The 17,052-nt window shown below is 41.1% G+C and overlaps 1 protein-coding gene across 3 annotated transcripts in view; it reads right to left on the bottom strand.

Annotated features, from left to right (window-relative positions):
* Positions 1-17,052, bottom strand: part of ADAMTSL3 (ADAMTS like 3) — a 353,901-nt gene that overhangs the window by 19,511 nt on the left and 317,338 nt on the right. For all 3 annotated transcript variants that reach the window (XM_086711720.1, XM_086711719.1, XM_086711721.1), the window contains 2 exons: positions 8,887-9,069; positions 5,243-5,359 (listed from right to left, as the gene is read on the bottom strand). In XM_086711720.1, coding sequence (XP_086567846.1) covers positions 5,243-5,359; positions 8,887-9,069 — 300 coding nt within the window. The remainder of the gene's footprint in view (positions 1-5,242; positions 5,360-8,886; positions 9,070-17,052) is intronic.

Below are 17,052 nucleotides of genomic sequence, written 5' to 3'. Positions count from 1 at the left end.
GACCCCACATCTAACTTTTTCTACTATGTCATACTTCACAAACACACCTTGGCACTTCAAGGCAGGACACGTGCATTTCTTTAAAAACGTGGGTTTTTGTTTTTGTGGTTTTTTTTTTTTTTGTTTTTTTTTTTTTGCATTGAGGTGTAATTCACATACAATAAAATGCTCGGAAATCAGGTGTGCTGTTTTATGAGTTTTCCCAATTGTATGTACATTTGTAACTGTGATCCAAAACAAGGCATAACACGCTTCATCACCCAAAAAGTTTCCTCTTAATTTAATCAGTGTTAATGATTAATTAGGTTATTTTAATCAATTATTTTAATCTGAATTATTTTCATCAATTCCCCTCCCCCACCAGGCAATTACTAATTCATCTCCATCAGTATTCATTATTAGTGTCCCTGTTCTGGGACTTCATGCATGCAGTCTTTTGCATTTGGCTTCTTTTGCTTAGCATAACATTTCTGAGATTCACTTGTATTGATGTGCATATCAGTAGCCCCTTCTCTTTTATTGCTAAATAATATTCCAGTGTCTGAATATACCATGCTTTGTTTATCCATTCTCCTTGTGATGGTCATCATGAAGGGAAGGCTGCTATGAGCATTCTTGGCCACATTTTTTTGTGACCATGTCTTCACGTTTCTTGCATAAATATCTGTGAGCGGAATTGCTGGGTCAAAGGTAGGTGTGTGGTTAGCTTTATCAGAAACCACCAACACGGTTTTCCAGAGGGGCTGTACCAGATTACGTACTAACCACCAATGTATAAGAGTTTCGGCAGCTTCACATCCTTGCCAAAATCTGGCACTGTCGGTGTTTTTGTTTTCACTTTTCCAGTAGTGGTTTTAATTGTCATTTCCCTGTGTTTCCATGGCACTGTATATCTTCTTTTGTGAACCGTCTGTGCAAGTGTTTTGCCCATTGTCTTTTTTGGGGGATGGGAGGGTTCATGATTATCTTGTAGGAGTTCTTTATATATTCTAGATAGGAATTCCTCATCAGACATACGTTCTGCCAATCTTTCTTCCCAATCTATGACTTATTCATATTCTTAATGGTGTCCTTGATGACCAGATTTTAATAATCTTGATGAAGTTCCAATTGATCGTTTTTTGGTTTACGGTTAATGATTTTGGATACAAGAGCATTTGAAAAGATCACATTCACTCTCATGTAAGACTTCTCAATAGCTTTGTGTATTTTAGGAATAAGCTCTAGAATTTTTTTTAATTGAAGAATAATTAACACAGTGTTACAGTAGTTTCAGGTGTACAATCTAGTGATTCAACAGTTCTGTACATTATTCAGTGCTCATCAAGATAAATGTACTCAATCTTCATCACCTATTTCACCCATCCCCTCACTCACCTCCCCTCTGGCCACCATCAGTTAGTTTTCTGTATTTAAGAGTGTTTTTTTAATCTCTTTTTTCCTTTGTTTATGTGTTTCTTAAATTCTATATGCGAGTGAGATCATGTGGTTTTGTCTTTCTCTGACTTATTTCCCTTAGCGTTATACCCTCTAGCTCCATCCATGGTGTTGCAAGTGGCGAGATTTTGTGTTTTTTTATGGCTAATACTCCATTGTGTATATATACACCAAATCTTCTTTATCCATTCATCTACCGATGGACACTTGGATTGCTTCCCTATCTTGGCTATTGTTAAATAACGCTGCTATAAACTCAGGGGTGCATATACCTTTTCAAATTAGTGTTTTCATTTTCTTCGGCTAAATACCCAATAGTGGAATTACTGGGCCATCTGGTAGTTCTATTTTTAAGCTTTTGAGAAACCTCCATAGTGTCTTCCACAGCAGCTGCACCAATTTACCAATATTCACACCAATGGTGCCCAAGGGTTCCATTTTCTCCACATCCTCACCAACACTTGCTGTTTTCTTGTCTTTTTGATTCTAGCTGTTCTGACAGGTGTGAGGTGATATCTCATCATGGTTTTGATTTGCATTTCCCTAATAATGAGTGATGTTGAACATCTTCTCATGTGTCTGTTGGCCATTTGTATGTCTTCCTTGGAAAAATGTCTGTTCAGGTCCTCTGCCCATTTTAGGCAGACTATAGGTTATTTTGATGTTGAGCTGCCTACGTTCTTCATGTATTTTGCATATTACCCCTTATCAGGTATGTCTCCTATTCAGTAGGCTGTCTTTTGTTTTGGTGATTGTTTCCTTCCCTGTGCAGAAGCTTCTTCTCTTGATGTAGTTCAATTTGTTTATTTTTGCTTTGGTTTCCCTTTTCTGAGAATACATATCTAGGAAAATGTTTTTATGACCAATGTCAGAGATATTACTACCTGTGCTCTCTTCTAGGATTTTTATCGTTTCAGGTCTCACATTTAGATCTTTAATCCATTTTGAGTTTATTTTTGTATATGCTGTTTACATATACAGCATGTATATGTATATGCATATGCATATGCATATGCATATGCATATGCATATGTATATGTATATGTATATGTATATGTATATGTATATATAGTCCGGTTTCATTCTTTGTGTGTAAGGTACTGGCACATAAACAGACATCAGGATCAAAGGAGGACAGAATATACAATGAGGAAAAGATAGTCTCTTCAACAAATGGTGCTGGGAAAACAGGAATAAATTCTAGTCTTTACCTTGACCTTCAAAGCCCTGAATGATTTGGTCCTCAGCAACCCTCCAACTTCATTTCATCCATCCTTTCCTCTCCCCCACACCTGTGTCCCCATCATGTGAGTTTTCTTTGTGTTTCTTTTCTTTTTAAAGTTTTTTTAAATGTTTATTTATTTTTTGAGAGAGAAAAGGGCACGAGTTAGGGAGGGGCAGAGAGAGAGGGAGACACAGAATCCGAAGCAGGCTCCAGGCTCTGAGCTGTCAGCACAGAGCCTAACGCGGGGCTTGAACTCACGAACAGCGAGATCATGACCTGAGCCAAAGTTCGACACTTAACTGACTGAGCCGCCCAGGTGTCCCTCTTTGTGTTTCCTGACCACATTAAGCTTGTTCCCAGTTAATGGTCTTGCGCTCACTTCCCTCTGCGGGAGAGGCTCCTCCCTCATCCCTATGCATGAATGGCTCTATGTCATCATCTAGACCTGGGCTCAACTATCACCTCCTTGGGAGGCTGGTCTTGACTTTCTTCACCAAAATGGCCATGTGCAATTGCCGTGCTATCATCCCATTTTGTTTCCTTCATAGCACTCACCACAGAGAAATATCTTATGTGTGTGTTTCCTTGTTTGTCGTCCGCCTCCCTGACTAGAGCACCAACTCCATGGGGAGCTCTTCTGTCCTGTTCACCACCAGGACAGGGCACGTTATATATTAGGTGTTCAACCAGTCTTCGTTAAATTAATAAATGAGTCTCTTTGAAACGCTGAAGTAGGGATCCACCGAAGGGCTGGCATATTCCAGTTGGTGAATACATGGATGTGTATTTGTGTATGTGTGTGTAGGTATGTGTGTGTAGCAGGTAGTCAAACGAGATAGGCGCCATTGGTTACGCCAATGTTGAAATATTCCAAAGGCTTCAACTGTCCCCGTGGTTTCAGACTCTGATATCCAATTTTTAAAGTAATTGATTAGAGGGAGTTCCTTAGGCTCATGTGCCCTTCTGCATGGAACCCCATCTGCCTTTGCACCTCCCGTGTCTCTGCCTGGAATGCTGTCCTTCCTCTTCCCAGGACAAGCCCTGAGGCCTGCGTGAGGACTTGGTTGTTTCCTCCAGAGAGAGTTAGGGCCCCTTCCTCAGTGCTGCCAGTGGACCTGGCCATCCTTCTATTAGAGCACTTGTCACACCGCTTCAGAACTCCTGTTCACATGACTGCCTCCCTCTTCAAACTATGAGCTTCCCAGGGGCTAGGTCCTCTCTTTTCCCCAGCCTGGCAAGAGCTTCCCGGGGGAAGAGTCCTCTCTTTCCCCCCAGTGCTGGGCAGACACTTGCAGAATGCTGCTGTAGACTGAATGTGTGTGTCTCCCCCAAACTCAGATGACAAACCCTAACATCCAATGTGATGGTCATAGGAGAGGGGGCCCACAGGAGGGGACGGGGTCATGAGGGAGGAGCCCCCATGATTGGGACTAGAGTCCTCATAAAAAAGACCCCAGGGAGCTTCTTCACTCCTCCTGCCATGGGAGGACACAGTGAAAAGATAGCTGTGAACCAGGAAGTCCTCACCAGACATCAGATCTGCGGGTGCCTTGATCCTGGACTTCCCAGCCTCCAGAACTGTAAGAAATAGATGTCTGTTGCTTATGAGCCACCCGGTCTGTGGTTTTTGTTATAGCAGCTCAAACAGACTAAGACAAATGTTGCATAAATGGATAATAGTGCATTTCCTAATGGTAGTAGTATTCCTGAAAGACGAGAAGAATATATAAATACTCCTGGAGAATGATGTCATAAATAACATGAATAACATGAGCTGGCCTGTTTGATGGGTGGCCCAGCACTATTCTCTTCTTCCAGGCCCTTCCTGCATCCGAGAAGGTGGGAGCCTGGGAACTACATTCTTAGAATCCCTATGTACACAGTTATTCTTTGGGATACTTTCTGCAAAGGAGAGGCACTCGTTCAAGATTTAAAAGGGTGAAATGACGCAGCCAGTACTGTTCCTGTAGAAACTAAAGCATGAAGTATAACAGGAGCTTCTCTGTGTCCTTCTGTGATTTACCCATTTTTGAGCTACAAGACTCTGAGATCATCAGTACTGGTCTTCTGTGCTTTCAGAATTTCTGACTTTCTTAACCCTACCTCTCTCTCTTGGCCTCCTGAAGAGTTTTGCAAGCTTGGAATACTGAGATCAGGTTCTCCTGACCGAACACCGATGCCTAACAAAGTTAGTAAGTCTAGGGAAGAATTTACAAAAAGAGAAGAATGAAGGAATCATTTCCAGAATTCCTAGCAAATCTCCCCTCTGTGAATATTTTACCAAGTTGGCCATCGTTTAGAAACTGGAAAACCAACACCTGTTTTATCACAAATAATGATGCACATTTGGGACATGAGCCCCGCGGGCTTCCTCGGGAGCGATTTCTTTTTCAAAACCGTTTCGATATGGAAGGAACAAGTTGAGCTACAGAAGCCTGAGGGCAAGGGAAAAGCCGGCCAAGTGCCTAGGAATAATTTTACTTATTGAGAAGGGCAAGATACGGAGCATCCTGTAGCTAAATCCTTTTCCTCGCACATGCCTCTCGAATGGCAAATCCTTAAGAAGTCAAAGTCTCCGACCTGACGGTAGGGCTTCTCCTGTTGGGTCACTGCTGCTGGTCTCTGTGTCAGATGCCTGGGGCCTATGCTTTTTCTGGTCCTTGGGAAATCCACTTTCACTGTCCAACCGTCTTTGTTCTGAGAGAGAGAAAGAAGGAGCACTTGTTTACCAGTTAAACATTATCTACCTCTTACCCCAGCTTGGGTGTTCTTAAAGAAGACAGCCGCTAGGAAGTCAGCTCCTGCCGATGAAATGTTCTGTCCCGGCTGCTCAGGCCCACACAGATCTGGGGGTTCTGTGGGGGTGTGTGGGGTGCTATCGGGGTTCAGTTAGAACAGCTGTGCTAAAACATGGCGTCTGCATGTTTTCAGGGTTTATAGCCTAAGACGATGGAAAAAATGGAGTCCCCCTAATGCCGAGAGGGACTGGAAGAAGCATCTAAGAAACAGCAAAACCCCTCCTCTTGAGGGACACCTCAGCAGCAGGAGAACGGGTGACGTTTTATAGGGGCTTCCCATGGGGGAGATGGCCTTTCTGAAAGGCAGTGAAACTCGAGCATGAGGGCAGGGTGGCGGAGGGACGCCATGTATTGGCAATGTAAGATGTTCTTGATTCCTCAGCCAAGTCATGAGCTGCTCGGCAGGAGGAACCCCTAAGGGAAGAGGTGTGCAGGGCGGAGCTGAGGCAGCCATGCAGGTTCAGGAGTGGAGAGGAGCAGAAGTGAGGGATAAGGCTGGCGCTTCTCAGAGCATGGGGAAGGCATTCAGCAATCATACAGGCTTGGTCAAGCCCATCGGTTGAGAATCTTCCATTCCAAGATCCTAGAAGACCACAGAGGTCTTTGGGAAGGGCCACAGGGAGGTACACCAGTGCCTTCCTGATCAGCACGGCCAGTCCAAGAGGGGTAGTATGAAGAACGCTCAAAGAGAAGGCTATAAGGGTGCCTGGGTGGCTCAGTCAGTTAAGTGTCCGGCTTCAGCTAAGGCCATGATCTCACGGTCCATGAGTTTGAGACCCACATCGGGCTCTGTGATGACAGTTCAGAACATGGAAGCAGGTTCTCTGTCTCCATCTGCCCCTCCCCTGCTTGAATTCTATGCCTCTCAAAAATAAATAAATATTAGGAAATCTAAAAAAAAATAAAATAAAAGAGAAGGATATATATTTGGGCTTTAGGAAAACTTCCTGTGAGTTTCTTGGGTCTCCTCATGTATGTACCAGGATTAAAAATGACCGCCGCCCCCCCAAAAAAAAGAAAGAAAAAAAAATAAAAATGACTGCCCCAACCCTGTGCTACTGTGTCAGAGGAGTGAGTGAACATCCAAGTGCTTCGTGCCCAACAGTGGTTCCAATCCCCACATGGGCACCTCCCACCTATTATGACCCTGGACTCCTCGAACTGCCAACAAGAAAAACCATGGAGAAGGTTCTTTCCCATCATCCTCTTGGTTCAGCAGTGGAACCTATGGTAATCTCATACCACGTCCACCAATGACTCAATTCCATTCATTTGTGAAACACGTATTTAGCTCTTACTACACCTGTGGTAGGTGCTGGAGCTACAGACAGGATTATCGAATGATCCCTAAAGGCCATCTGACTGACTTCTGTGAGCAACTCTCACTTGGTTCCAAACCCTGGCAGGAGAGAGGAGTATTATTTATTGAGTCCTAAAACCTCAACAGTTTAAATTTTTTTATTTTTATTTATTTTATTTAATTAATTAATTAATTTATTTATTTATTTATTTTTGAGACAGAGAGAGACAGAGCATGAACAGGGGAGGGTCAGAGAGAGAGGGAGACACAGAATCCGAAGCAGGCTCCAGGTCCTGAGCTGTCGGCACGGAGCTCGACGCGGGGCTCGAACTCACGGACCGCGAGATCATGACCTGAGCCGAAGTCGGACGCTTCACCGACTGAGCCACCCAGGCTCCCCTAAATGTTTATTTACTTTTGAGGGACAGAGTGTGAGCAGGGGAGGGGAAGAGAGAGAGGGAGACGCAGAATCTGAAGCAGGCTCCAGGCTCTGAGCTGTCAGCACAGAGCCCGGCATGGAGCTCGGACCCACAAACCGTGAGACCATGACCTGAGCTTGAGTCAGTGCTAAAACAATGGAGCTACCCAGGCGCCCCGGATCTCAACAATTTAAAGCCCATTTTGGTGACAAGAATTCGTTGAACTCCAAATATAGATTTTTAATTTATTTATTTAAACTCAAATTAGATGACATACAGTGTAGTATTTGTTTCGGGAGAAGAACCCAGGGACTCCTCGTTTCCATCCAACACCCAGTGCTCCTCCCAACAAGTGCCCTCCTCATTGCCCATCCCCCATCTAGCTCATCCCCCACCCACCTCCTCTCCAGCAGCCCTCCGTTTGTTCTCTGTGTTTAAAGGTCTCTTATGGGGGCGCCTGGGTGGCTCAGTCAGTTGAGCGGCCGACTTCAGCTCAGGTCATGATCTCACGGTCCGTGAGTTCGAGCCCCGTGTCGGGCTCTGTGCTGACCGCTCAGAGCCTGGAGCCTGTTTCCGATTCTGTGTCTCCCTCTCTCTCTGACCCTCCCCTGTTCATGCTCTGTCTCTCTCTGTCTCAAAAATAAATAAACGTTAAAAAAAAAATTTAAAGGTCTCTTATGGTTTGCCTCCCCCTCTGTCTGTATCTTATTTTTCCTTCCGTTACTCGGGGATCAAAAAGAATGAAATCATGCCATTTGCAACAACGTGTATTATGCTGAGCGAAATAAGTCGGTCAGAGAAAGACAAATACCACGATTCAACTCCCATGTGGGATTTGAGAAACAAAAGAGATGAACGCAGGGGAAGGGAATGAACTCCAGATATCATCCCCAATTGTCATCCTGTGTCGAGGGGCGCGTTGTGATGAGCATCTCCAAATTACAACATGCACCCAATGGTAAGGTGTCTTAAGACTCAAGTGATCTGTATTTACTGAGAACCTACTGTGCGCCCCCAGACTATATTATATCCTCAGGGCTGCAAAGATAAGATATCAGACATGGTCTCTATCATGAAAGGACCTGCAATTTAATTGAGGAAACGTAAATGAAAGAGGAAACAGTTGGAGAGCAACGTGTGTTAGGACTCAATCAGATACCAAACGGTAAGACCAGGCAAAAGAGGTCAAATGAAATCAGAGTCACACAGGAGACAGGAATCCCTGTGTAAGTGACAGAAGTTGGCCCTGCATGTATCCAGTGACAAAGGCAGTGACGGACACCTCTTCCTGGGAGAGCAGCGCTCCTGGAAGCCGTACTTCCAGGGAAACCACATGTGGGTGGGGGGTTCCATGGGATCATGGCGCAGGAAACCACACCGACTGGAACAGAGCTCGCTGCTGGCCTGGAAGGGGGGTCGGGTCAGCAGATGAGCAAATACACAGGCAGAACACAAAAGGTCTGGATTCTGGGCAGAAAACTGTGTGCCACGGAAGTAGCAGCAGGAAAGTGACAGCCTTCTAAGAGAAGACCTGGTAAGACAAAGTGCCAGATGCAGTGCGCAGCGTGTGAGCGGGCGGAGGCAAAGCCAGGGTTACAACCACTTAACGTCCATCCCGTTTACTCCGCGACTCCAGGACGGAAGAAACCGGGTCCTGCTCTGTACGTATGACAGGAAGCACTTGAACCGGAAGCACCCGACACTTACCCAGCAGGTGGAGTGTAGATGCTGCCGTAGCTTTTCCTAGAGCATTGGTGGCTGTGCAGACATAGGTTCCTTCATTTTCAAGGGAAACGTTCTGCAACAACAGGGATCCATTGAAAAGCAAGGAAATATTGTCACTCAGAGGTCCTCCTCTCTTCAACCAAGTTATATTAGGCTGAGGGACACCTTTGGAATAAAAACAAATATGACAAAAAGCAAATTCCTTTAAGAATAGGGCCACAGAACCACAGGACAGATACTGTTTAGCATTCTGACCGCACGGCAGCGAACGGGGTGAATTACATAAAGTACGAGAGATGGCTATTTATTTCTAGGTCTGGAGCTCCTCCACGGCAGGGAGGGGGTCCTGCTAAAGCAAAGGGCTTTGGGCTACTGTGTACCTGACTGGTTTATGGATGCGACTCAATGGGAGCCAAAGAGGGCAGGATTGCTCTGTATCAGGAAAGGAAAGAAATGTGACGGTGAGTGGGGTGGTGGGAGAAGAGGGGTTGGTGGAGCTGGAGGTAGAGACAGAGACATTCCCAGGGGTGGGTTAACACAGAGGAGTCTCCGGAAAACAAAAATACTAATGTGAATCTTTAAGTTGTTTGCTGCACGCAGCCAACAAAATGCTCCTACTTTAGAAAAAAAATATGAAATCTTTAGGGAGGGGCGCCTGGGCGGCTCAGTCGGTTAAGCGCCCAACTTCAGCTCATGATCTCACGGTTCGTGGGATTGAGCCCCGTGTCGGGCTCTGTGCTGACGGCTCGGAGCCTGGAGCCTGCTTCGGATTCTGTGTCTCCCTCTCTCTCTGCCCCTCCCCTGCTCATATGTATGTGTGTGTGTGTGCGCGCGCGCGCTCTCTCTCTCTGTCAAAAATAGATAAACATTAAAAAAAATTAAAAAAAAAAGAAAAGGTAATCTGTACAACGGTTTCTTGAAATCTCTAAGGCACATTTATGGCCTAACACAATCATTTCGTTTTTTTTTTTTTTTTTTTTTTTTTTTGCAAATGTTCTATGCATACTTGAAAAGAAAGTATGCTATTTCTTTTTAGGGTGTAAAGTTCAAATATTTACAAGAATGAAATTTTATTATCTTCTTTTAGTATGTGTCCTTATTAACCTGCTTCTCCTTGAGAGCTCACGTCCAGAAAAAGCGCTCCCGTCTACTATGTTTACCACATTTTTTATGTTTTCCCCATTTTTGTTGTTATGTATTCTATCTTATCCAGCACATGACAGTTCATGTTGCCTCCACTTTACTGTGGATTTTACTTTCTTTTTTTTTTAAATGGATGTCTTTTTATCCTTTTTTAGGGTCTTAAATCTATCTTGTCTGATTTTACTATTATGACTCTTGGTTATTTTGTTTTCTTCTACCTAATATACTTTTGTCCAATTTTTACAACTTTCTGTATAATTCTATTCCAGCAATGTCTCGTGTAATTGTATATCATTAGGTTTTATTTGGAAACCCAATCTAAGAGCCTTTGCAGCATTAACCCTGTTAGCAATTTATTGTGATTACACATATGTTTAGGTTTACATTGTCATTGTTCTAGACCTTCTGATTTTATGGGCCTTTGACTTCTGCTTATCCTTTCTTTGTTCCCTTTGTCTTGTAGAGTGGAAACTAAACGCTGTGTTTAAAGTTCCAATAATGTTACAATTTACTGAAAAAAAAAAAAAACTAGTTGGCATTAATTTGACCAGATTTTTCAACATTACAATCACATTGATCCTTGAATCTCATAATCCCCCTTTCTGGGAATTAATGCTATCAACATACCTGCATAAAAAATGCTGTATTTATGCAGTTATATAAAAGCAAAAGATTGGAAACAAGTCACGTACCCAACAGGGACCCATTAACTAACTTGTAGTACATCAGTGTAATGAAATATTGATATATGCAAAATTACCGAAAGAACAAAAAACAGTCAACCAATAATATACCCAGCAAAAAATGTCCTTTGGAAATGAAAGAAAAATAAAGACTTCTCCAGACAAATGAAAGTCGAGTGAGTTCATCATCATCAGACCTGCCTCATAAAAAATGCTGGAGAGTTCTGCAAGTTGAAATGAAAGGACACAAAACAAAAACACAAAAGCATATGAAAGTATAAACTCACCAGAAAAGCTAAATATATACACAAATATAGAATACTCTAATACTGTAATGGGTCTGTATAAATCACTCTTAACTCCAATATAAAAGTTAAAAGACAAAAAGAATGGTGTAAGAAAGTGGTCTAGTTTCATTCTTCTGCATGTTGCTGTCCAGTTCTCCCAGCACCATTTGTTAAAGAGATGTCTTTTTTCCATTGGACATTCTTTCCTGCTTTGTCAAAGATTAGCTGGCCAAAGTTTTGTGGGTCCAATTCTGGAGTCTCTGTTCTATTCCATTGGTCTCTGTGTCTGTTTTTGTGCCAATACCATGCTGTCTTGATGATGACAGCTTTGTAGTAGAGGCTAAAGTCTGGGATTGTGATGCCTCCCGCTTTGGTCTCCTTCTTCAATATTACTTTGGCTATTTGGGGCCTTTTGTGGTTCCATATGAATTTTAGGATTGCTTATTCTAGGTTCGAGAAGAATGCTGGTGCAATTTTGATTGGGGTTGCATTGAATGTGTAGATAGCTTTGGGTAGTACTGACATTTTGACAATATTTATTCTTCCAATCCATGAGCACAGAATGTTTTCCATTTCTTTGTATCTTCTTCAATTTCCTTCATAAGCTTTCTATAGTTTTCAGCATACAGATCTTTTACATCTTTGATTAGGCTTATTCCTAGGTATTTTATGCTTCTTGGTGCAATTGTGAATGGGATCAGTTTCTTAATTTGTCTTTCTGTTGCTTCATTATTAGTGTATAAGAAAGCCACTCATTTCTGTACATTGATTTTGTATCCTGTGACTTTGCTGAATTCATGTACCAGTTCTAGCAGACTTTTGGTGGAGTCTATCGGGTTTTCCATGTATAATATCATGTCATCTGCAAAAAGTGAAAGCTTGACTTCATCTTTGCCAATTTTGATGCCTTTGATTTCCTTGTGTTGTCTGATTGCTGATGCTAGCACTTCCAACACTATGTTAAACAACAGCGGTGAGAGTGGACATCCCTGTCGTGTTCCTGATCTCAGGGGGAAAGCTCTCAGTTTTTCCCCATTGAGGATGATATTATCTGTGGGCTTTTAATAAATGGCTTTTATGATGTTTAAGTATGTTCCTTCTATCCCGACTTTCTTGAGGGTTTTTATTAAGAAAGGATGCTGAATTTTGTCAAATGCTTTTTCTGTATTAATAGACAGGATCATATGGTTCTTATCTTTTCTTTTATTAATGTGATGTCTCACACTGATTGATTTGTGAATATTGAACCAGCCCTGCAGCCCAGGAATGAATCCCACTTGATCATGGTGAATAGTTATTTTTATATGCTGTTGAATATATTAGGTGAACATAAGAATATAATAAACATGTACTTATTTTGTGATACTCTGGGATATTTTAAATAAATAGATTATTAAAAGCAAAAGAAATAAAAGACAAAAAGAAGTAAGACTTCGAATATGAAAATTTGTTAAGAATACTCAATGTAGGGGCGCCTGGGTGGCTCAGTCGGTTAAGCTGCTGACTTCGGCTCAGGTCATGATCTCGCGGTCCGTGGGTTCGAGCCCCGTGTCGGGCTCTGTGCTGACAGCTCGGAGCCTGTTTCAGATTCTGTGTCCCCCTCTCTCTGACCCTCCCCCGTTCATGCTCTGTCTCTCTCTGTCTCGAAAATAAATAAACGTTAAAAAAAAATTTTTTTTTAAATAATACTCAATGTAAAAACATGTAAAGTGTGACATCAGTAACATAAAGTAGGAAGACAGAGAGGTAAAAGTGTAGAGTTTTTTTGTATTAGATTGAAGTTATATTGTTATCACCTTAAAATAATCAATTATAACTATTAGATGTTTTATTTAACCCCTCACAGTAATCACACACCAAATATACTTTTAGTAGATACACAAAAGAAAAAGAAAAGAAAAATGAAAGCAAAGCATGGCAGTATTAATAAACCAGCAAATCGTAAAGGAAGTTGGACATAGAGGAAAAGAGAGACAAAAGAACCACAAATAAGACAGAAAAACAATTAACAAAATGGCAATTCTAAGTCCTTACCTATCAATAATTACTTTAAATGTAAATGGATTAAACTCTTCAACTAAAAGGCACAGTGGCTGAATAGATTTAAAGAGAAGCTCTAACCATATGCTGCCTGAAAGAGACTCTCTTTAGAATTACAGATACACATTGACTGAAAGTGAAGGAATGGAAAGAGATATTCCATGTAAATGGTAACCAAATGAGAGCAGGGTGTCTGTACTTATATTAGACAACATTAAGTCAAAAACTGCTATAAGATACAAAGGTCAGTATATATTGATAACAGGGTCAATTCATCAGGAAGCTATAATAACTATAAATATTTATGCATCCAATATCAAAGCACCTAAATATACAAGGCAAACATTGACAGATCTGTAAAGAGAAATAGATAGCAATACAGTAATAGTAGAGGACTTCAATATCCCACTTTCAACAATGGATAGGATTTCCAGACAGAAAATTAACAAGGAAACAGTAGACTTAAAGTACACTATTAACCAAATGGACCTATCAGAAAGACACAGAATATTCCACCCAACAATAGCAGAATATACATTCTTCTCAAGTGTACATGAAACATTCTTCAAGACAGATCACATGTTAGGCCAGAATACAAGTCTTAACAAATTTAAGAAGACTGAAACCACACCAAGTATCTTTTCTAACCACACTGGAAAAAAACTAGGAATTGGTACCAGAAGGAAAATTGGAAAATTCAAACATGTGGAAATTAACCCAGATGCTCTTGAGCAACCATTGTCAAAAAAGAAATCAAAAGGGAAATTAGAAAATACCTAATATGAAAGAAAATAAACATAGGACCTAACAAAATCTGTGGGATGCAAGAAAAGCAGTAGTAGGAATGAAGTTTAAAGCAATAAATGCCTGCGTTACAAAAGAAGACAGATCTGGGGCACCTGGGTGGCTCAGTCGGTTAAGCATCCGACTTAAGCTCAGGTTGTGATCTCGCTGTTTTTGAGTTCAAGCCCCATGTTGGACTCTGTGCTGACAGCTCAGAGCCTGGAGCCTCCTTTGGATTCTATCTCCCTCTCTTTCTACCCCTCCCCTGTTTGCGCGTGCGCTCTCTCTCTCAATAATAGATAAACATTAAAAAATTTTTAAAAAGGGGCACGTGGGTGGCTCAGTCGGTTGGGCGTCTGACTTCGGCTCAGGTCATGATCTCGCAGTCCGTGAGTTCGAGCCCCGCGTTGGGCTCTGTGCTGACAGCTCAGAGCCTGGAGTCTGTTTCAGATTCTGTGTCTCCCTCTCTCTCTGCCCCTCCCCTGTTCATGCTCTGTCTCTCTCTGTCTCAGAAATAAATAAACGTTAAAAAAAATTTAAAAAAAAATTTTAAAAAGAAGAAATATCTCAAACAACCTAACTTTATCTTTCAAGGACCTAGAAAAAGAACAACAAACTAAACCCAACATTAGCAGAAGGAAGATAAAAAACACAGGCATTGGAGCACAAGTAGGCAAAATAAGGAATAGAAAACCAATAGAAAATATTAACAAAAATAAGAGTTGTTTTTGAAAAAAGAAAGTAAGCTGACAAACCCTTATCCATCCTTACTAAAAATAATAAAAGGGTTCAAATAAGTAAGATAAAAAATGAAAAAGGAGACATGAAATCTGATGACATAGAAACCAAAAGGATCACAAATTATTCATAATTTGAATAACTATACACCAAACCTAGAGGAAATGATACATTCATAGAAACATACAAACTACCAAGACTGAATCATGAAGAAACAGACAACTTCAACAGGTGTGAATAATGTATAAGGAAACTGAATCAGTAATCTGAGGCCTCCCAACAAACAAAAGTCCAAGACCAGATGGCTTCACTGATGAATTATACCAAACCATTAAAGAAGATTCAATACAATCCTTCCAAATTCTTCTGAAACATTTAAGAGGAAGAAACACTTCTTTTTTAATGTTTATTTTTTATTTTTTAGTGGGGTAGAAAGAGAGGGGGACAAAGGATCTGAAGTAAGCTCTGCGCTGATAGCAGAGAACCCAAAGCAGGGTTCAAACTCACAAACTGTGAGATCACGACCTGAGCCGAAGGTGGACACTCAACCAATTGAGTCACCCAGGTGCCCCTAGGAAGAAACACTTCTAAACTCATTTTATGAGGCCAACATTGCCCTGATACCAAAGGCAGACAAAAACACTACAAGAAAAGAAAACTACAGGCCAACATTCCTGATGAACACAGATGTAAAAATCTTCAAAAAAAATACCAGCAAACTGAATTCAATAACACATTTAAAGGATCTTATAACATCACCAAGTGGGATTTATCCCTGGGATACATGCAAATTAATTAATGTGATACAGATCGTATGAACAGAATGAAGGATAAAAAACACATAATCATCTTAATAAATGCAGAAAAAGTATTCAGCAAAATCTAACACTCTTTTCATGGTAAAAAACCTCAACAAATTAGATATTGCAGGAACTTACTTCAACATAATAAAATCCATATATGATAAGCTCATAGCTTATCACCCTTATCATATTCAATGATGAAAAAGTGAAAGCTTTTCCTCTAAGATCAGAAAGAAAACCAAATATGCCCACTCTTGAAACCTATATTCAAAATGGTTCTGGGAGTCCTACTCAGAGTACTGAGGCAAGAAGAAGAAATTAAAGGCATTGGGTCGGAAGAAAGTAAAATTATTTCTGCTTTCAGATGACATAATCTTTTATGTAAAAAATCCTAAAGACTACACACACACACACACACACACACCCCAAATAAACAAAATCGGTAAGGTTGAAGGGTACAAAATTAACATACAAAAATCAGTTGCATTTCTGTACACTAACAATGAAATATCTAAAAAGGAAATGAAGAAAATAATCTCATTTATAATAGCATCAGAAAGAATACAGACTTAGAAATAAACTTAACATAGAAGGCGGAAGATGTACACAGAGATAAGTACAAAGCATCCATGCAAATAAGTAAAGAAGATACAAATAAATGGAAAGGCATCCCATTTTCATGGACAGGAAGACTTAATATTTAAAATGTCCATACTACACAAAGCAATCTACAGGTTTGATGCTATACTCATCAAAATTCCAATGGCATTTTTTTTTTTACAGAAATAGAGAAAACAATCCTAAAATTCATATGGAACCAATGAAGGCACCAAAGAGCCAAAGCAATATTAAGAGAAAAAGAACAAAGCTAAAGGTATCACACTTCCTGATTTCAAAATATATTACAAAGCTATAGCAATCAAAACAGAACGGTACTGGCATTAAAAACAGGGATATAGCGGGGCGCCTGGGTGGCTCAGTCGGTTAAGCGTCCGACTTCAGCTCAGGTCACGATCTCACGGTCCGTGAGTTCGAGCCCCGTGTCGGGCTCTGGGCTGATGGCTCAGAGCCTGGAGCATGCTTCTGATTCTGTGTCTCCCTCTCTCTCTGCCCCTCCCCCGTTCGTGCTCTGTCTCTCTCTGTCTCAAAAATAAATAAACGTTAAAAAAAATTAAAAAAAAAAAACAGGGACATAGGGGTGCCTGAGGTGGCTCAGACAGTTGAGCATCTGACTTTGGCTCAGGTCATGATCTCACAGTACATGGATTTGAGCCCCACATTGGGCTTTGCATGGCAGCAAAGAGCCTGCTTCAGATTCTGTCTCTTTTTCTGTTCCTCCCTCACTTACCCTCTCTTTCTTTCAAAAATAAATAAACATTAAAATTTTTTAAAAAACTAACAGGCACATAGACCAATGTAACAGAATAAAGAGCCCAGAATTAGACCCATGCAAATATGGCCAACTGATGACAAAAAAGGAGTATACAAGTTAAGTTTTGGAGGTGACGGATATGTGGATTACCTTGACTGGGATGATGGTTAATGGGTATATGCATGTATCCAACCTCATCAAATTGTGTATATTAGGCATACACAATTTTTTGTATCTCAATCATATTTCAATAACACTTTTTAAACAGTTGACAGGAGCCAACTTCTTTTTTTTTTTTA

The sequence above is a fragment of the Puma concolor genome, chromosome B3 (genome assembly GCF_028749965.1).
Source record: "Puma concolor isolate L17-30 chromosome B3, mPumCon1.1.hap2, whole genome shotgun sequence".
NCBI lineage: Eukaryota > Metazoa > Chordata > Mammalia > Carnivora > Felidae > Puma > Puma concolor.
Note: the sequence above shows the minus strand (reverse complement) of the source record. Positions and strands in the feature narration are given on the sequence as shown.